Below are 18608 nucleotides of genomic sequence, written 5' to 3'. Positions count from 1 at the left end.
TCAATAAACGTCCTTTGAAGCTCTGCCGAAAGTTTGGGACCTCTAACCCCAAAAATGCCCCTCCCAGAGCCGCAGAAAGGCGCGATTGTGTTTTTAATGGCTTTATTCGGCCGAATTTTTTCCGAACTTTGAATTCCCGCCGAATTGAACGGATCCGAAGTGGGGGAGTTCGGACTTCGGCATATCCCGAATCTAAACGGGCTGAATTCGGCCGAATCCGAACTATACCGAATTTTTTTTAATTCAACAGCCCTAGTTTTAACATGGCACAGTGTTTCAGGGGCTAAAGCTCATGTGATCAGATACATCTGATGAAGTGTGTTCTAGGCCATAAAAGCCTACGCCATAATGAATTGAATAGTCATTAAGGAACTGTATTGTTATTCCAGGTCTCAGTGATCAGGATGATCTGGTTTCAATAAAGTAATCACTAGAAGCTGTAAATTCTGCTAATAGGGCCTTCCGTATTGCTTTGCCTTTTTTTTTTTTTAAGGCATGGTCCGTGTTTATTGTTTCGAATGTTAATATTGTGCGAACGCCGTGAGCCTTTGCTGCGCATTGCTGTTTTATATCAGATGTGATGTGATATAACACAAGGTGGCACAGCAGAACCTTATATTGTGCATTAAACAAGGAAGATTTAACTAGAGATGAGATTCTCCGTTCTCCCAGCCGCTTCTTACACACCAGTAAATCAAGGCGGCGTCAGATTATTTCGGCTGTAAGAACAGCCGTATTTTATCCTGGCTTGCTAAAAGCAGATATCCCTACCACGCTCCCTGCAAGTGACTTCGGCACATAATTTGGGGAAGCATGAAATACTGAGACCACACCTGAGCCCCGGCAATAGAGCCACAGCTCAGTGATTAAGCATCCTCATAATCAATCAGCACCCATAGGATGAATGATGGGCTGCAGCTCCAGGAAACAGCTTTGTCGGTTGGTCTTGTTGAGCCGTTGGATTAAGGACTTCTCCTCTAAAACCTGATGCAAATTTCGCTGACATTTGTTGGCCCAGCAAATTTATAGTGAGTTGCGGATGCATTCTTGCTTTTGAGACAGGCTATGCAATATTTAAAGATGTGGCAATTCCCAGCCTCAGGCTTTTACTGACAATTGCAAAAAACATTATCTCGATATCTTGGGATACCCTGTCCCATCATTGATTAGAATTAACGAGGAACTGTAAGGCAAGAGTAGGCAACCCAAGCGAGAATGCTGAATGACCACACTCCGGGCTGTTTTGCTTTGGCTTGGGAGCTGCCACACACCGAAAACGGGTGTAGTACAGTTGGGATAGGCTGTAGCACAGGTCTGGGAATTCTGTGGGACCTGGAGCGGTGACATTTTTTTTTATATATATATAAATTTTTTATTATTTTTTGGTGACATCTTTAACTGGTACTCCTTTGGCCATGCCCAGCAAGTACCAGTAGTGGTTGGTGCTGCGCTGCATAGATTCCACAGCTTTGTACTCAGATTCTGAGACAGGCACAAGGGGCTGCTAGGTGTTGATACAGTGCTGCCACTTTTCTATGGAGCAGAAGCTACTGTCAGCCCCCTTAAGTGGAGCTAACCCTGTGGCCAAAAGAGATCAGAAGAAGAAGAATTGGTTTTTATATGCCAACTTTCTCTACCACTTAAGGAAAAATCAAACTGGCCACAACAGAGAATCAAACTAGCCACAACTACCCACAACAGAGACCCTGTGAGATAGGTGAGGCTGAGAGAGCTCTAAGAGAGCTGTGACCTGCCCAAGGTCACCCAGCTGGCTTCATGTGCAGGAGTGGGAAAACAAAGCTAGTTCACCAGATTAGCGTCTGCCGCTCATGTGGAGGAGTGGGGAATCAAACCCGGTTCTCCAGATCAGAGTCCACCACTCCAAACCACCATTCTCAACCACTGCACCATGCTGAATTTTGATAGAACCCAGCTTTGGTCCGGGAGACTTCCCCCAGTAGCCCCCTAAAGCTCTTTGGGTCCTCTAGAAATGTGGTGTGTACTGCTCACCCTCTTTCCCAAAGGTCTTCCCCATCTGAGCTCTACATATTGAAAGGGATGCCAGTGAGAAAATGGCAGGACACGAGGCCTAAGGACAGACTCAGGTATTGACTGGAAGGTAGACGGCAGCTGGAATCCATTAGAATCCTGAGGAGGTAGCCCTTCCTTTAGAGTAGGAAATGTTTATAATTTGGGGTGTGGTCGTTCTGAAAGCTTGGGTGTAAATGCTTCCACTGGTACACTCATGTCCCAGTAGGGAACCTCCTTTGGAAATCATCTTTTTAGATGATTACACAGGTATTTCTTTAATCTATTGCAATCACATTCCTAAGTATGTGTATTGATAGCAAAGTTGATAGCAAACATTGATGTTTTATGTTGACATTTATAAAGCAGGCTTTTTTTATTTGTTGCTTACTTTTTGTAGTCCACATTTATTTCAAAGCCTCGAGACGTCTTACAAAAAATGGAACAAAACCATTTAAAGCTTTCAACAGACATTAAAAATGACAATATTTGCTTCATAGTAATACCTTCATGTAAAGTTCTGTGTTAGACATTCTATGGAATGACACCTGTGTTCCATGTGTCTCAGGATAATTGAATTTGTAGTTGAGTGAGCTGCAGGAATGAGTCAAAATGTCTTTGTGTTCTCTTGGCTGTTGATTGTCTTCATTTTTGGTGGAGTAACAGAGCAATCCTCAGCAGGTCTACTCAGAATCCTATTTAGGTTTGTTCAGAGGGAGATTGGGCTTACTTCCAGGAAACTATTTTTGGAATGTGCTAGAAACCAACCCTATCCATGTAAATATTCATGGCCTTGTTATGGGAAACACCAAGGGCTGTTTCACTCATTTTTCTGACATAAATTCATTTTTGTGTTGGGTTTGAGAGGTACAGGATGGGACGAGTATGTGTACTCTCACTTTTCAAATGCACGTGAATGTTTATTTTGTTGTGTGTAAATGTACTGGAGGAGCTCCATTCCTCAGAGGGGTAAGCTGCAGTACTGCAATCAAAGCTCTGCTCACGGCCTGAGTTCGATCCTGACGGAAGTCAGTTTCAGGTAACCGGCTCAAGGTTGATTCAGTCTTCCATCCTTGCGAGATCAGTAAAATGAGTACAAAGCTTGCTGGGGGTAAAGTGTAGGGGAAGACAATGACAGGGGAAGACAGTGGCAAACCAACCCATAAAATATAGTTTGCCTAATAAACATCGTAATGTGACGTCACCCCATGGGTCAGTAATGACCTGGTGCTTGCACAGGGGACTACCTTTACCTAAATGTACTGTGGTCTTCTGGACTTGCATATTTATGGCAAACATTTGAACTTCAGAAGGGCTGATGTACACACTTCTGAAAAAGATTTGGAAAATGGCCTTATTGTATAAGTAATGCATTTTTGGAAACAAAAATATCTGCAAGCAGTCTGTCTCCCTCTCTCCCATTTTATGTACTTTTAAAACTTGTAAATGTTCGCAGTCCATACAGTCCTTGAACTGGGCTTTTATTATTCTGATCTTTTATTTAAAATTTTGCTGGCAACATTCTATGCAGAATTCGTTTTGTCCTCCTGCCCTCCCCTTCCAAAGAACATTATTGGCCATTAGTGTTAATTATTAAGAGCTCCTTGTTTTGTACTTGGAAGACAGACATATTTATGTACATTTGCTGAGTAAGAAGGAACTTGTGTCTGGGTTTTCCCTGCCACATAATGAGAGATTTGTATACTAGGTGCAATATTCTATCTGTTGTAAGATACATACCTCCGCCCCTGGTTTTTTAATTGTCTCTTAAACCAGAGCCCCAGGGAATATTACTAGGCATCCTTTTTTCTCAGCAAATGCCCCATGTAGGTACATTCCTTACAACTACCAGCACAACTCCATTTTGCAACTCATTTTGAAATCTTGATCTTGAAATCCATAGGTGCTTAAGCTCTGACAGCCATAGCTATGTTTAACAATTAGCGGTGGAGTCTGATCTGGAGCACCGGGTTTGATTCCCCACTCCTCCTCCACATGAGCGGCAGAGGCTAATCTGGTGAACTGGATTTGTTTCCCCACTCCTCCACACAAAGCCCGCTGGGTGACCTTGGGCAAGTTACAACTCTGTTAGAGCTCTCTCAGCCCCACCTACCTCACAGGGTGTCTGTTGTGGGGAGGGGAAGGGAAGGTGATTGTAAGCCAGTTTGATTCTTCCTTAAGTGGTAGAGAAAGTCGGCATATAAAAACCAACTCTTTTTCTTCTTCTTCTTCCTCCTCCTCCTCCTCCATTCAAGAAGATTCATATAGGGTGAAGGAAATAGGAAGCCATGTAGCCCACTGGTTAAGTGGCAAGATTACTGGTGATTACTTTACACTGCAATACTAAGCAGAATTGCACCCTTCTTAGCCCACTGAAATCAATAGATTTAGAATGGTGTAACTATTCTTGTGTGTGTAAAGTGCCGTCAAATTGCAGCTGACATATCGCAGCTGACTTATGGTGACCCCAGCAAGGAGCTTTCAAGGCAAGTGAGAAGCAGAGGGGCTTTGCCATTGCCTTCTTCTGCAGAGTCCTCCTCGGAGGTCTCCCAAGTACCGACCCTGCTTAGCTTCTGAGATCTGATGAGATGGGGCTATACCATGCTGCCTTCTTTCCTGTAACTGCACCATTAAGTTACTATGTTGGCTCTTCTCTCTAAGGTATCCTAGTAGCTGCCACTATGATTCATGGGTCTAAAGATTGGCCATCTAGTTTAAAAGCAAATAGATAATTTCCTGCTATAATACAACAGGATAAATGTTTTGCAAAGATAATTTATTAACCCTAGCAGTCCCCTCATGGGCAGCATTTCACAATATAATAAAATTATAAAATTGCTTAATTTTTGTCTGGTCCCAATGTGTCATTTAACAGGTAGAAGAAGCTTGTATACACATGCAGCTTTAAGGAGTATTGAGGAATGAGAAGAGCAGTTTGGTACAGATACTCATGATACTCTCAGTGATACTTAGTTTAATTGAGGTGCTTTCAGTTCCCTCAGTTTAGACTATCTCTGTGCATATGAGTATAAATTCCGTTTTGCGTGAAATGTCATATGTTATATTTCATTAAAAGAGAGAACTATCACCCCCACATATACAGCATCTATTTTTCTAATAAGCTTGTGTCTTCCTGTCCAATAGAGGGCACTCTACTCATAACTTCTACAGGATTCGGGTAGCAGAGGAGACTAATGGGCCCTCAGACGATTGGTACAGATTATGCAGTACATGAGATTGCCACATAAAATGGCATTTATGTAGAGTCCATCTCCTCTCCTGTATATGATGACAATCTGTCATGCCATTGCGTAATGCGTTGGATCCAATCCACTTTTCCACTGGTGGAAAGGGGGGGTGCCACCAAGAAGGCTAAGATGAAAATCATATAGAATAGGGACTGTAATAAGGAGGGGAAATGGCAAAAAGAATGGCTGGATCCAACCCTCACCACTGGCAACCAGTGATATGGGCGATAGAAAAAAACATGTGATCACATAATACAGAATAAGTTATATGTTATGGAGAACAAGTCAACTAAGTCCTGTTCACATGTTACAGTGGCCACACGTACAATCTGCATTTATATGTGTAATCTGTTATTGTAAGAAAGAGCTGACCTGTGTTCACTTTACAAATGAAATGGGGGACCAGTACCAAGATAAATGTGCAGTGTCCACCACACACTGAGCTGTACACGCGTTGAATGCAACACAAAAATTACTTAACACACGTATAAAGAAAAATTAAGTGTAACTTGTGGGAGGGGCGGGGCTGTGGCTCAGTGGTAGAGCCTCTGCCTGGCATGCAGAAGGCCCCAGTTTCAATCCCTGGCATCTCCAGTTAAAGGGACAAGGCCAGTAGGTGATGTGAAAGACCTGGAAACCCGCTGCCGGTCTTGAGTAGAAAATACTGTCTTTGATGGACCAAGGGTCTGATTAAGTATAAGGCAGCTTCATGTGTTCATGTGTGAACAGGGCTATTCACATGGTGGTTTGGCAGCATTCCTATGTAAGAAGAAATTGGAACCATTACTATATGAGGAAATCTTGTTTGTACAACATACTCATTCTGCTGTTCCTCAGGCTTTTTACTTTGTGTTTTACCTTGTGTTCTAACAGTTAGAGCGGTTCCTCAGTGGAACAGGCTTCCTCGGGAGGTGGTAAGCGCTCCTTCCCTTGAGGTTTTTAAGAAGAGGTTAGATGGCCATCTGTCAGCAATGCTGATTCTGTGACGTTAGGCAGATGATGAGAGGGAGGGCATCTTGGGCATCTTCTGGTCACTAGGGCTGTGGAGGGGGGAGGTAGTTGTGAATTTCCTGCATTGTGCAGGGGGTTGGACTTGATGGCCCTGGTGGTCCCTTCCAACTCTATGATTCTATGATTCTTGCTAGTACTTTTAATGGTCTTGCCCTTAATAGTCTTGCCCTTCTCCTCCTGCGAACCACAGCTTGTCGCCTGAGATTACCTACTGTCATTATTTACTCCTTACTGCCTGAACATCTTATGATGCTTTTGCTGTGGACTCAAGTCCATCAACTCTTAAAACATTTTTTTTTTAATTTCCATGTGCCAGTCGGCCCTCAGGGAGAAAAAAAAGACAAACGTCTGCCCATTTGCAGGTAAACACTTGGTAAACTTAGCAGAATGGTACAAGTGACAAAGAAATTTCACCACATATCTGCATCCAATTTGGGGAAGGAGGGGCATTACATAAGATTCTCTGATCTTAGAGGTGGCCAGTCTTCCACAAGCCATTTCTTGATAAATGCTGCATTTGCTGAAAGAGAAAAAGGTTTTGATTGATGGTAAATGAGTATGGTTCACTCTTCCTTAGTAATCATTCACTTCTCATTACCATCTCTCTCTATTCGTTGATGAGATCTTTTTTGGGAACCTCTATCTACTTTCCTATCGACAATGAAATTGTGATTTGTGAAACCTACTTGTCTTTTATACCAGGGGTGTCGAACATAAGGCCCGCAGGCCAGATCCGGCGCCTTGAGAACTCTTACCTGGCTTGCGAGGCAGCCACCACCACCCCCATTCTCGATCTGGGCTGGCGAGGCATGGCACTGCCTGACCAAGGGACATTTATGTTATATCCAGCCCTTATAACTATTGAGTTCGACACCCCTGTATGCTTGAGGCTTATGCTTTCTAAGCCAGCATGGTGTAATGGTTAAGCCAGCGGTGGTTTGGAGCGGTGGACTCTTATCTGGAGAACCGGGTTTGATTTCCCACTCCTCCACATGAGCGGTGGAGGCTAATCTGGTGAACCGGGTTGGTTTCCCCAATCCTACACATGCAGCCAGCTGGTTGACATTGGGCTAATCACATTCTCTTAGCCCCACCTACCTCACAGGGTGTCTGTTGTGCGAAGGGGGAGGGAAGGTGATTATAAGCCAGTTTGATTCTCCCTTAAGTGGTAGAGAAAGACAGCATATAAAAACCAACTCTCCTCCTCCTCCTCCTCCTGTTGGTATTCCTTTCCTTCATGGGTTTGGCTAAATGCTATCCCACTCTTGATGGGTGTGTTCCATGGATACCTGGATTCAGACAACATAGATGAAAGATGGAGACCTTTACTCTCAGAAAGACATGATAAATTAGACATAGAATGACCACGTGAACATTTCCAGTCTTCATTGCTGTTTTCAAAAGTGCAGGAAAAAAATCTTCACCTGTGGTTTCCATTTGACGGGTGGTAGATATTTGCTACTGCTCTGTGTCCTTTGGATGAAAATTCATAATGCAGATTGCGGCACATTTGTTTCCTGGCTTGGCCCTTGACAGCTGGGAACTAGTAAATACGCTCTGATTTTTAAAACTAGCAAACGGGCAAATGTCCATAAGGAAGTATTTTCCTGGGCATTCATTGTGGGTTGTACCTTTGTCCGAATGTAAGCCACCAGTGCTGTATGTATGTATTCTATAAGAATTGTGTGCATTTGTTTCTTTTGGTAAAAAGTCAAATTATTGCCTGCTCTGCAGCAGGCTCTGGCACAGAGAAGAACCTATACAAGATTCACGGGCCTTCGAAGCCTTGCCAAGCAGTAGCTTGTCTCTGTTTTCCACCATGTTCTTGGCTATATTCAATCCTTTCTGGATGATAGCAGCTGGAATTAATGACAGACATTGAGGGGGAAGGTTTATTCTTGTTTATTACATTTTAACATTTAATAACCCTAGTGCCATAAATTAATCCCTGATTTCATTATAAAAATGCAAAATGCTTCCTCTTGCATCTTTCATTTTATTAATTCATTTGGGAACATCCCATTGTGAAGATTATTCTGTGAGTGTGCATGCATGCAAACGTACGTGACACAGAGGCCGTGAACATTTCAGAGGTTTTGCTGAAGCCGAGGCCATGCGTGCTGGATGTGATCTGAAAATTCTACAGTTTGCAAAGAATGCACTAATTTAAAGCATATTTAAATCAGGTTCACCCTCTAAGTCAGTGGTAGCCAACCTTCCCCCCCCCCACTTGCGTACCCCTTTGCAGCCCATTTCAATAAATTGTACCCCTCATATTATTAAAATGTTTGTAATTAATATAGCTGCAGTTATTTAAAATGCCTTTTCCTGCCATTATTCATTTTTTTTCCACGTTCCCCTAAATGTCCTGGTTTGTACCCCAGGGGGTACATTAGGGTTGCCAACCTCCAGGTACTAGCTGGAGATCTCCTGCTATTACAGCTGATCTCCAGCCGATAGAGATCAGTTTACCTGGAGAAAATGGCCGCTTTGGCAATTAGATTGTTTGGCATTGAAGTCCCTCCCCAAACCCTGCCCTCCTCAGGCTCCGCCCCAAAAATCTCCAGGTATTTCCCAATCGAGCTGGCAACCCTAGGGTACACGTACCCCAGGGTTGGGAACTACTGCTCTAAGTCACAAATATTCTCCTTTTGTACAGTTGGGAAATGGAATTGCAGTGGTTTTTTTATTGAGTGGGTTCACATTTGAGGCACAACCACCCTAGCCCTGTTTCCCACTTACTTACTTATTTTTATTTTCATATTTCTAGCCTGCCCTCCCCTGACCAGGTCGGGCTCAGGGCAGGTTACAACATTGAAATTTCCAATATAACAATAAAACAGTAAAATATATAAAACCATAAAACAACCCAATTGATTTAAAAGATGGACACCGTATATACGTGCTTACTGTATATACAGTATATACAGTCCCTGTACAGCAACACATCTACAGTTGCACATACGGTGGAAACTGCACATTCATCCAGGTACTGGTCCCTGGTTTCATTTGTAAAGTGAATGTGTGTGGCCTCTTTCTTACAAACGAATGTAAACATGTGTCTGCAGGGTGCACAGGCTTTCACTGGAACATGTGAACAGGGTTCCCAATTGAGCTAGGTTGTGGTAACCCAAATTGCAGGTCAGCTTGGAGGTGGCCACATAAACATGTTGCTCCCCACTACATTAGCCTGTGCAAGCAAACAAGAGTCTTGAAGACCTGGATCATTTCCCACATCGCTTCAGGCTGCTCTACGAATAGCCAACAGTTCAATGTGTTTATTATAGGGATGAACAGATCCCTTCAATTCCACTCTGTTGATGTTCTGCAGTCACATGGTGCTTCAGGTTTTACTCTATTTGCATTGAAGCAGGAGAATACAATTGTGGAAAGCTGATACTGCATTTTGTGCAATTACAAAGTTTCCCCCCTTTTGAGATTTTTGTGTATTAAAAAAACTAATGCTCGTCCCAATAGTTAATTCTTAAAGCACAGTTCTGTCTTAGTTCAGACTTAACACAAAACTTTGGTTTATTTTAGCTATGGTTAGTTTGTGAAAACAGGATTTGGCTGCAGACAATCATCCCAATCCTGGTTTTCCTTGAAAAATGCCAGCTTAATCACCTTCACTCTTTGTCCCAGTGGTGACCCAACTGGTATCCCAGAATGTCTTGCAGCTACGATGGTGTCAGCATTAAGGTTCATGCCACACTGAACCATAATTAAGTAACTGTGGTTAATAAACCAAAACATGGCTTTAGATCCTGGCTTGACACAACTAATCTTGGTTAGTGGATTGGCTCATGTTCACATGGTCACACTAATTATCGTTTCGTTTAATTAAACCATGGTGTCACATAATTTCCACACCAAGCCTCTTTGCAATTTTGTAAAATGATGGCAAACATTACAGCCACCAGCCAGTGTGGGCCGTTGTAGGTGGAAAAACTGCACAGACCCTAACCATCTGACCAGATGGATGCAGAGATGTGCGGTTGGAGGGGGTGAGGTTATGACAGTGGTTCTTATGGAACCATAGAGATGAGAAAGGGCAAGACTGGAGCCACAGCTGAGAAGACCCACATTTCAGGGGTCTTGAGGGTACTCCCCGCCAGGGTTGGTGTCTTGGGCATCCAGAAGTGAGTGCTAGAGTGGAATTGCACCTTCTAAGGCAGCGGGGCCACAACTAGGGAGTGAGTCACTCATTTCCATCATTCTGTATAGAGATGGTGACATAGAATAGCTGCACATGTGTGGGGGTACATATATGGCAGAGATCTTACTTCCAGCTGTGAATTCTGTCAGTGTCCTTTGGTATACCATTGTGAGTCAGCCTTAGCCACTCATCTGTCATACATATGGGGGTAGCACAAGTCTTAACTGTGCTGTTGTAATGATTCACATGAACACATGAAGCTGCCTTATACTGAATCAGAATTGGTCAATCAGAGTCAGTATTGTCTACTCAGACCGGCAGCAGCTCTCTAGGGTCTCAGGCTGAGGTCTTTCACATCACCTACTTGCCTAGTCCCTTTAACTGGAGATGCTGGGGTTTGAACCTGGAACCTTCTGCATGTCAAGTAGATGTTCTACCACTGAGCCACAGCCCCTCCCCTAAAATACTGTGCAGATGCTTCCTGTTATTAGCATGTGTTATTTGTGTCTTGTTTTATTCTTTTAAAGCTGGAGTATGGAAGGAACAATCAAAGGGTGGTTTTCCTAGTGAATGGTAGCTCTATTTAGTGTGCTACAGTCGTCCAGTCACTGCCGGCAAAACGGCATCTCTCATTTTATTTATTTAATCTGAACAGTTTTTCATGTTTTGCTATATAACTGTCAGTCGTAGCTCAAAAGTACTTATGTGTGCTTGTTGGTATTGCAGCAAACAGTCTCATGTAAATGACCGAACCCACAATAATTGTTTATTTGTGTGTGTGCATTGGCTTTTTGCTGTTGTGCAGCAATCGTGGGTCCCTGTTCTGTTTCTCTTGTACTTTGAGATTCTCCACGTTTCCTCCTCTTACAGTTGCCACGTTGAAGGCCCACTTAGATTGCTTTCTAAATTAAAACTTGAGGCAGCCGTAATGCAGACTCCAGTCAAAAGAATGAATGTGCTGGCTGACGGCAAATAGGAAGCGTTGCTAGGTTGCTGTTAGACAATGCTAGATTTGCCACGTGTATCATGTGTCTGAAACAGTAACACGACTATTTAGGGCAAATGACAAATGTCTCAGTGACTGACCAACAGTGGCATAGAACATGTAAAAAATGTAACAATACAGTGGGCCGAACAGCTGCACCAGAGTGTAGAAGACATTTTAATTCGGCGTTAGTCACTGCTTGCGGTGCGTTCTCTCTTTATACTTTGGACTTCTTGACTTGTACAAGAACGTCAGCAGCCTTGGCCATATGGGCCCTGGTGATCTGTCAGGTAGCAATGAGTCAGTATGGAGTCTTGCCTCCTTGTCACAGACCCTCGTATACCTGTTGTTTCCCCCTCATTAATATGACTTGTTCCCCCTCAGTGTAGCATTGGTTAGGAATGTGTGTTTTTTCACCTTATTGCACAGAAAATGTGTTAAAAGGAAAAGAGAGCTTAATGTTGCTTAAGTGCTTCAATTAAAAAAAAAATAGAAGCAGATTCCACGTGGTTGTATTCCTTTGCACTTTAATACACATATATTTCTTGTAGCATCCCTTTGGCAATTTGTTCCACTGCCCCTTTCCCTCCAATTTCTGAATCAATATCTTTGTTACCCCCTCCCCTTTGGCTTAGGGCATAGTTTGCCTTTATTATTAATTGCTTCCCATAAGCTTGAGCTTCTTTACTGATGGGACTTTATTCTGGGAAAAATGGTGGTGAGGAAATTCTCTTCCTCTGGTTTGCCACAGCCAGAGAGCTGATGATATGCGGCAGCTCTCCCAGGGCTGGTCTCCAAAAGGCAAAATTTCCTGGAGGCTTTCCCTCCAGACCCTTAAAAGTGATGATGTCTCATTTGCATTTTCCTCACTATTAATTTCTGGGAAAAACTCCACCCCCCCCTTCTGAGCTAGTCATTCACTTCTCTGCATCCCCCTGGCATCTGTGAAAAGACCAACAAATTCTTAAATGTTGTGCAGCACTCTGTCGAATTATCCAATGGTGGTCTCCTCATATAATATCGCACAGCGTGGACTTGACACCAAAGTTTGGGTTTATTTCCATTTTTTAAAAAAAGGAGTATATAAAAACCTTATGCACCTTTTGTTCTTCCATTTTTGCTTCGCTTGGCTGAGCATCTCGTTTCGAATCTTGTATATAAAAACCTGTCTCTTCAAACAGAGGTCTGTCAGTCTGCCCATCTCTCTCCCTCTCTGTCTCTCCCTCCATCTCTTCCCACCACTGTTCCGATTGGTCTGATACGTTTGACAAGCCAGTCGCGTCAAAAGGTAATATCCTTGGCTTAATTGTACGCTAAGACTCTCTTAATCCAGGGGAGCGCTTGAGATTCTGTCCAAGTGTTCAATTTCCCAGGCCGCTGAGGTCTGTGAATTTCTTTCTCCAGCCTCCAGGCTGCCGCAGCACAAGTCAGCATAGCTAATGCAGATAGATCTCCTCCCCACACACACACACACACACTCTCTCTCTCTCCCTTTCTCTCTTTCCCCTCCTCTCTCCAACTCTACCCCCCCCCCAACCCTGTGCTTTGATTCGATATGAACAGACTGGCAACTCCGATGCTAGAGCAAAATCTGACATAACTCTGCAGATGGCTACGTTCGGATGATACACCAAGGATTTTTTCTTTTCTTTTAAGGAAGGTAATGACTTACGTGCTAATAATTCTTTTTTTCCCCCTTGTTGCCATTTTTCAGGACTTCCAGCCCCAAAGAAGAGTCCAAAGTCGGTAAGTACTTTTCCAGCTACTATACCTGTTTGGTTATTTTTGTCTGGGGCGTGGGTGGGCGGCTGCTAGAAATCTAAATTAAAAAATATCATGTGGGGAAGCTTTCGGTGCATGCCGGAGAGCTTCTTCTTCCCTGCCTCTCAGACCCCACCCCAGACCATTCAGTTTGAAAGTTGCTGGGGATCAGTCCATTGCAGCTCTAATTGCTTTGCACGGCTGGTGCCGAAGGATGAGAGCCGGGGAAGAATGCAGTGCAGAATTTGGATTGGGGGGTGGTGGAGAAAAAGCTTGGAGGGGGAAGGGGCTGGGATGGGATTCAGCGGGGCAGCATCTACGTCGCTCCTTCGGAGGGGCTGCGCTTCCCTGGCACTTAACGTACCCCTGAAAATGCCATTGTTTCTTTGTTGAATGATGGGGAGGGGGAGGGGCTCCTCCTTTTCAGATCATGCTTGCTATCGGCGGCTTATGTTGTGATTTTTTTTGAGGTTTTTTTGTGCATGGTTTGTGTGGGGGAAAATAATACAAAATAAATAAATCCCTAAGCCTGTTCCTTAACCGGGGTGGGGGGAGGAACCCTGCCACAATCTGAATGTATCGTCGTTCTACTTTCCAGCATTTGGCTTCCTGAGCATTGGAAGTGCCAGACAGTTTCTTTGCTGTGGAGGGCATCCTTTGTTGTTTTTGCGTGGGTTTAGCAGCATTATGCTGCAGGTGTGGGTTTCCCCCCCCCCATCCGCTTTTTAGAGGAGAAGGGGAGGGGGGTTTGGTATTTCCTTGTCATTGTGAATATTGTTTCCTTGTGGGAGTGGTTACCTGGTTGACATGTGAGCTAATAGCTTGGAGATTATTGCTAGAAGTATAATTAAAACAGAGGATTTAACCACCCTGGGGGGAAAAAACCCAAATTATCGAGCTGCGAGTGGGAAAGGGGGAGAGCAGTCTGTTTTATAGGGAGTTAACTGTCTAGAGGGTAAAAGTTTTTTCCCCATTTGTTTGAAGAAAAAAAAGGGGGGAGGCAATAGGGGAGCTCGTTTCCAGCCAGTTTTCAGAAGGTAAGAACGAGGTTGTTGCAGTAGCATAAGACGCCGCAAACTTCCCTGACGGTCCATACGGGAGCTGGAGATTTGTAGGGCCCCTACCTTTCTCTGACCCGGTCCAAAGGGAAAGATGGACTGAATTCTCCTCCTGCTTCTGATACAAGTTTCTCTGCTTGTCCAAAAGGAAAGTGCTGAAATAATTAATGTGTTTCTGCTGGCTTAGGGCCGTGCTGATTAAAGTCACATGACCTCGGGCCTCTACCATTGTCAGTTCGCATTATCGTTGGCGAGGGCGGAGATCACCGTTCACGCTCAGCCTCGAATCCCACAAATGTCAGCCCGTATGGGGTTTACGTCTGTGTCACAGTCAGGGAAGAATTCATCCTTTGGTTCAAATGGAAGCAAGCGTCGAAGGGGCACACAATCCTGTTTGGTTACTGGAAGAAGAAAAAAAGGTGTGTGTGCCAGGAATGGAAGAGCCGTTTGCTTCCAGTCAGAGGGGCAAAATGATTTTTCAGTCTTTTCTCCTCTCTGTTCCCCAGTCTGCTAATTAAATCGCATCTGATGAAAAGCTTCGCAGGGTTTACTGGGGGAAAGGCAGTCTTCTCCCTCCGCAATCAAGTTAGAGACAGCGTCCCCCATGAATTTGGAGTTGCCGTGAATGCCTCTCTCCAGTGAATGGTGCTCCGGTTAGAAGCTTTAAAGTCTCGTGCGTGGGACCTAAATCCATTTAGAGATAATCCTTCTCTAGTGAACAAAGAGCCTGTTTACAAACAGGTGTCACTAGAGATTCCTCCTCCCTTCACCCCCTTTTTCACCTTTTTCCTTCAGCAGAATTGAGTTGATATCTGGAGACTGCTTCTTCAGTTTAAGCCCCATGGATGCTACATTGCTGGAAGTCTTTCCCTTCCCTCCTCTTCTTTGTCTCCTTCAAAAAAATATTCTGTCTTCTACTAGAAGAGGGGAAATCCCCAGAAAACCTAATTTTACCCTTTTAAAAAAATACGTTGAATAGTACACTTGTTAACCACATCCCACCATACAGTGTCTTATTTTTGTTATACAGCAGCTGTTGCATTAGATATAGAGGGTATCGTCCTGTTCTCTAGTAAGATGGAGAGGACTTTGGCAACCCAGAACATATCTCTTATTAGAACCGAAGACGAAAATGTGATGTAGACTACACTTTTGTATTTTTAATTGGGTGACAGAAATAAAGGTTCTGTGCTTGCTAAATTTGGGAGGAGGTTGTAAGTGGGATTGAGTAAGCATCCTGCGAACTTCTGCCACCATTCTGAATGGGAATTCCCCCCAAGTTCAGTTCTTGAAAATGGCATGAAATATTTTCGGCGAGGGTGGCTATTCATCGAAGCCCACATATTGACAGTCTAGTGAAATGACACAGACATCAGAAATCCCGAGCATCAGCCTTTGGAGGTCCCCAGAGCCAACTTACACAGTCATGTGGTTGCATTTCTTTCTTCCTTTCCCCCTTTCAGTTTTTCTCCAAGAGTTCCCTTAAAACACTAATTATTTATTGATCAATAATAGATTAGCTGCCATTCTGTGAACGGTGCACAGGCAACCTTGTGGCATTAAAAAAAACCAAAAAAACCCAAACTAGGCACACTCGCAGGCCTCTCCTGATCTTAATGTTTTCTGTTGTCAGACTTTAATTCAAGGACAGCAAGTTCAACTTCAAAATACCTTCAGAAATGCATCAAATACATCAATTACAAAATAGCTTAAAAAGACATCAGGGCAAACTGGCCATTTAACTAACAGGGAAATTTCCCAGTAGGCTACTACCCTAAGAGGCCACTGGTGGCCATAGGGATGGGTGCAGTGTGATGAGGGGCCATTTTTCTCCAGGGGTACTGATCTCTGTCACCTGGAGATCAGTTGTAATAGCAGGGGATCTCCAGAAGCCACCTGGAGGTTGGCGACCCTAGGTGGCCAACTGCAAGCAGTCCCTAGCCCAGCAACTGTGATAGTAGGACCACTTGGCTCAGATCCATCAGTGACAATGATAATTGGTGTCATCAATTGTGGGCGGAAGCAATGGGTGAGCTGATGCCCATTGCTGGTGCTGCTGAAGTGAGTAGCCCCTTCAGCACTGAGAGCCAGTGTGGTGTAGTGTGGAAGAGCAGTGGTATGGAGCAGTGGACTCTAATCTGGAGAACCGGGTTTGATTCCCCACTCCTCCACATGAGAGGCAGGTGATAATCTGGTGAACCGGGTTGGTTTCCCCTCTCCTACACATGAAGCCAGCTGGGTGACCTTGGGTGAGTCACAGTTCTCTTAGAGCTCTCTCAGCCCCACCTACCTCACAGGGTGTTTGTTGAGGGGAAGGGAAGGTGATTGTAAGCTGGTTTGATTCTTCCTTAAGTGATAGAGAAAGTCAGCATATAAAAACCAACTCTTCTTCCTCCTCCTCCTCCTCCTCCTCCGCCATTGCTGCCACAGAGACCCCTCAACATGGCTTGTTCCAGGGCCATTTTGATTTTCCAAGTTTACTCCTCTTCCACATGATAAAATGCCAGCCAAACAATGCAAGGTAACAACTACGGGATAGGGCTGGAGGGCCCAATTTGTATGTTACCAGTAGGTTGTACGGAGCAGAATGGTTGCTGCCAGTACACCAAACCATGTGCGTGTGTTTCCATGCTGCTGGTGCGAAGCAGTGCTCACATTGTTCAAGTCAATTCTAGCCATGTTAAGAACTCTCCCACTATAAAAAGCCTATTTAGAATTGTCTTTGAACCGGGAGGATGCATACTCATTAAGTGGCATGCATATTGCAAGGATAATGTGCAGAGCAGGTGGTAGGGGAATGGCCACTCTGCATGGTGCACAGGTTAGACTGTTGCACTAGGATCTAGGAGACCCAGATTCAAACTTCCACTCTCCCACAGAAGCTTGGTGAGTGACTTACACAGTTACACACCCTCAGCCTAACCTACCTCAGAGGGTTGTTGTGAGGAGAAATTGGAGAAAAGGAGAACAATTAATATAAACTGGCCCATGTGCTGAGTCACATCCCTGTTGTGACTCCTTTTCGCCCTGGGAACACCCCTTCTCCTACATTAAGCAGGGGGTTGGACTAGATGGCCTCTCCCAACTCTGTGATTCTATGATCATCGCTGTGGCATTGCTACACCATGAAAATAGCTGGCGTAGCCCCGTTAAGTGCTGTGGGGGGTTTTCAGGTCTTTTTGCACCTTTGAGGAGGCAGTGCGGCTGTGCCACTCCCAGCTACTGTGTTTCCATACACACACACACACACACACACACACACACAAACCAGGAATGGGCTGCCCATCTCACTTTTTTTAACTTACGCTATTAAATCTAGTTTAGTAACTTATATATTTGAGATGAAAGGAGGGGGGTCTGTTTATTCACGTCGATAACCTTTTGTAAAAATCTGTGTCTATAGGTTAAATTCCCGGCTATTCTGATTCAAAATAGTGGTGGCAGGCCATCCCACAAAGACCCAACTGTTTTTGCTCCCTATAGAACTGAATGGATGGGAAAGAGAACACCGCTACTGCTGTCCTAAGCTCCCAGCTGCTGTGAATCTGAATGCCAATACTCCTTTGCAGAGATTCCAGCATAGAACGGAAGAGAGAGGGAACAGATTCTAAGGAAAGCAACTGAGTGAGCCATGGGCGGATAATCTTTAATTTAATTTTTAATTTTTTAAAAATTCATTTTCAGTACCTAGAGAAGCCATTGGAACGAAGAAGGCGGTTTTCCTGTGGAAACTTTGCCACTCCTTCCTTCTTTAAACTCACTCTAGTCTCCCTTTGGAATTCCTTAATCCTCACTACATTTATTATGTTGAAGGTGGCCTTGGTTTGAATTTCATTATCAGTCTGAATGAATGTACTTGAACAGCTAATAGGGTGACCCAGCCCTCGTCTGCCCTCTTGCCACTATGAGGTGCTCGGCGAGGCTGTTCTTTACTAGATGACGGCGTGTTCCCAATCCATCAGAACATTAGGGAAATGCTTCTTTAGCCTAATAAGTTGAATGGGCCCATTTTATTGTTTCAGGCTGGATCTAAGAAAAGCAGTAGCGCCTGTAGCTGGCACCTGCATCTATTTCCTTGAGTCAAAAATCTCAAATGCAGCCCATTCCTGGGGGTTGGGGTAGGCAGTGGCTGGAAGCAGTGCTGCCTCCAAAGCAGGATTCAGCCCCCCCCCCCCCGAGGCCAGAAAGCTGCCCTTACTCCATACCCACTAGGTTGGATCCTAAAAAGGTTGTGTAACTCGCCGTAAGGGCAAAGGGGGCGTTCCCAGCCCAAATGGGGTTAGGAAGTTGCCTAAAGGCAGCTCCATCCCAGGATCGCCCTCCAGGACACTGGCGTGGAGAAATGCTGGTGGGAGGCCACG

At 44.4% G+C, this 18608-nt stretch overlaps 1 protein-coding gene across 15 annotated transcripts in view; it reads left to right on the top strand.

The window, feature by feature from the left end:
* Window positions 1–18608, top strand: part of MAGI1 (membrane associated guanylate kinase, WW and PDZ domain containing 1) — a 621460-nt gene that overhangs the window by 514132 nt on the left and 88720 nt on the right. For all 15 annotated transcript variants that reach the window (XM_056867137.1, XM_056867145.1, XM_056867144.1 and 12 more), the window contains one exon: window positions 13143–13174. In XM_056867137.1, coding sequence (XP_056723115.1) covers window positions 13143–13174 — 32 coding nt within the window. The remainder of the gene's footprint in view (window positions 1–13142; window positions 13175–18608) is intronic.

The sequence above is a fragment of the Euleptes europaea genome, chromosome 1 (assembly GCF_029931775.1).
Source record: "Euleptes europaea isolate rEulEur1 chromosome 1, rEulEur1.hap1, whole genome shotgun sequence".
NCBI classification, from domain to species: Eukaryota; Metazoa; Chordata; class Lepidosauria; order Squamata; family Sphaerodactylidae; genus Euleptes; species Euleptes europaea.
This window is presented reverse-complemented; position numbering and strand designations above follow the sequence as displayed.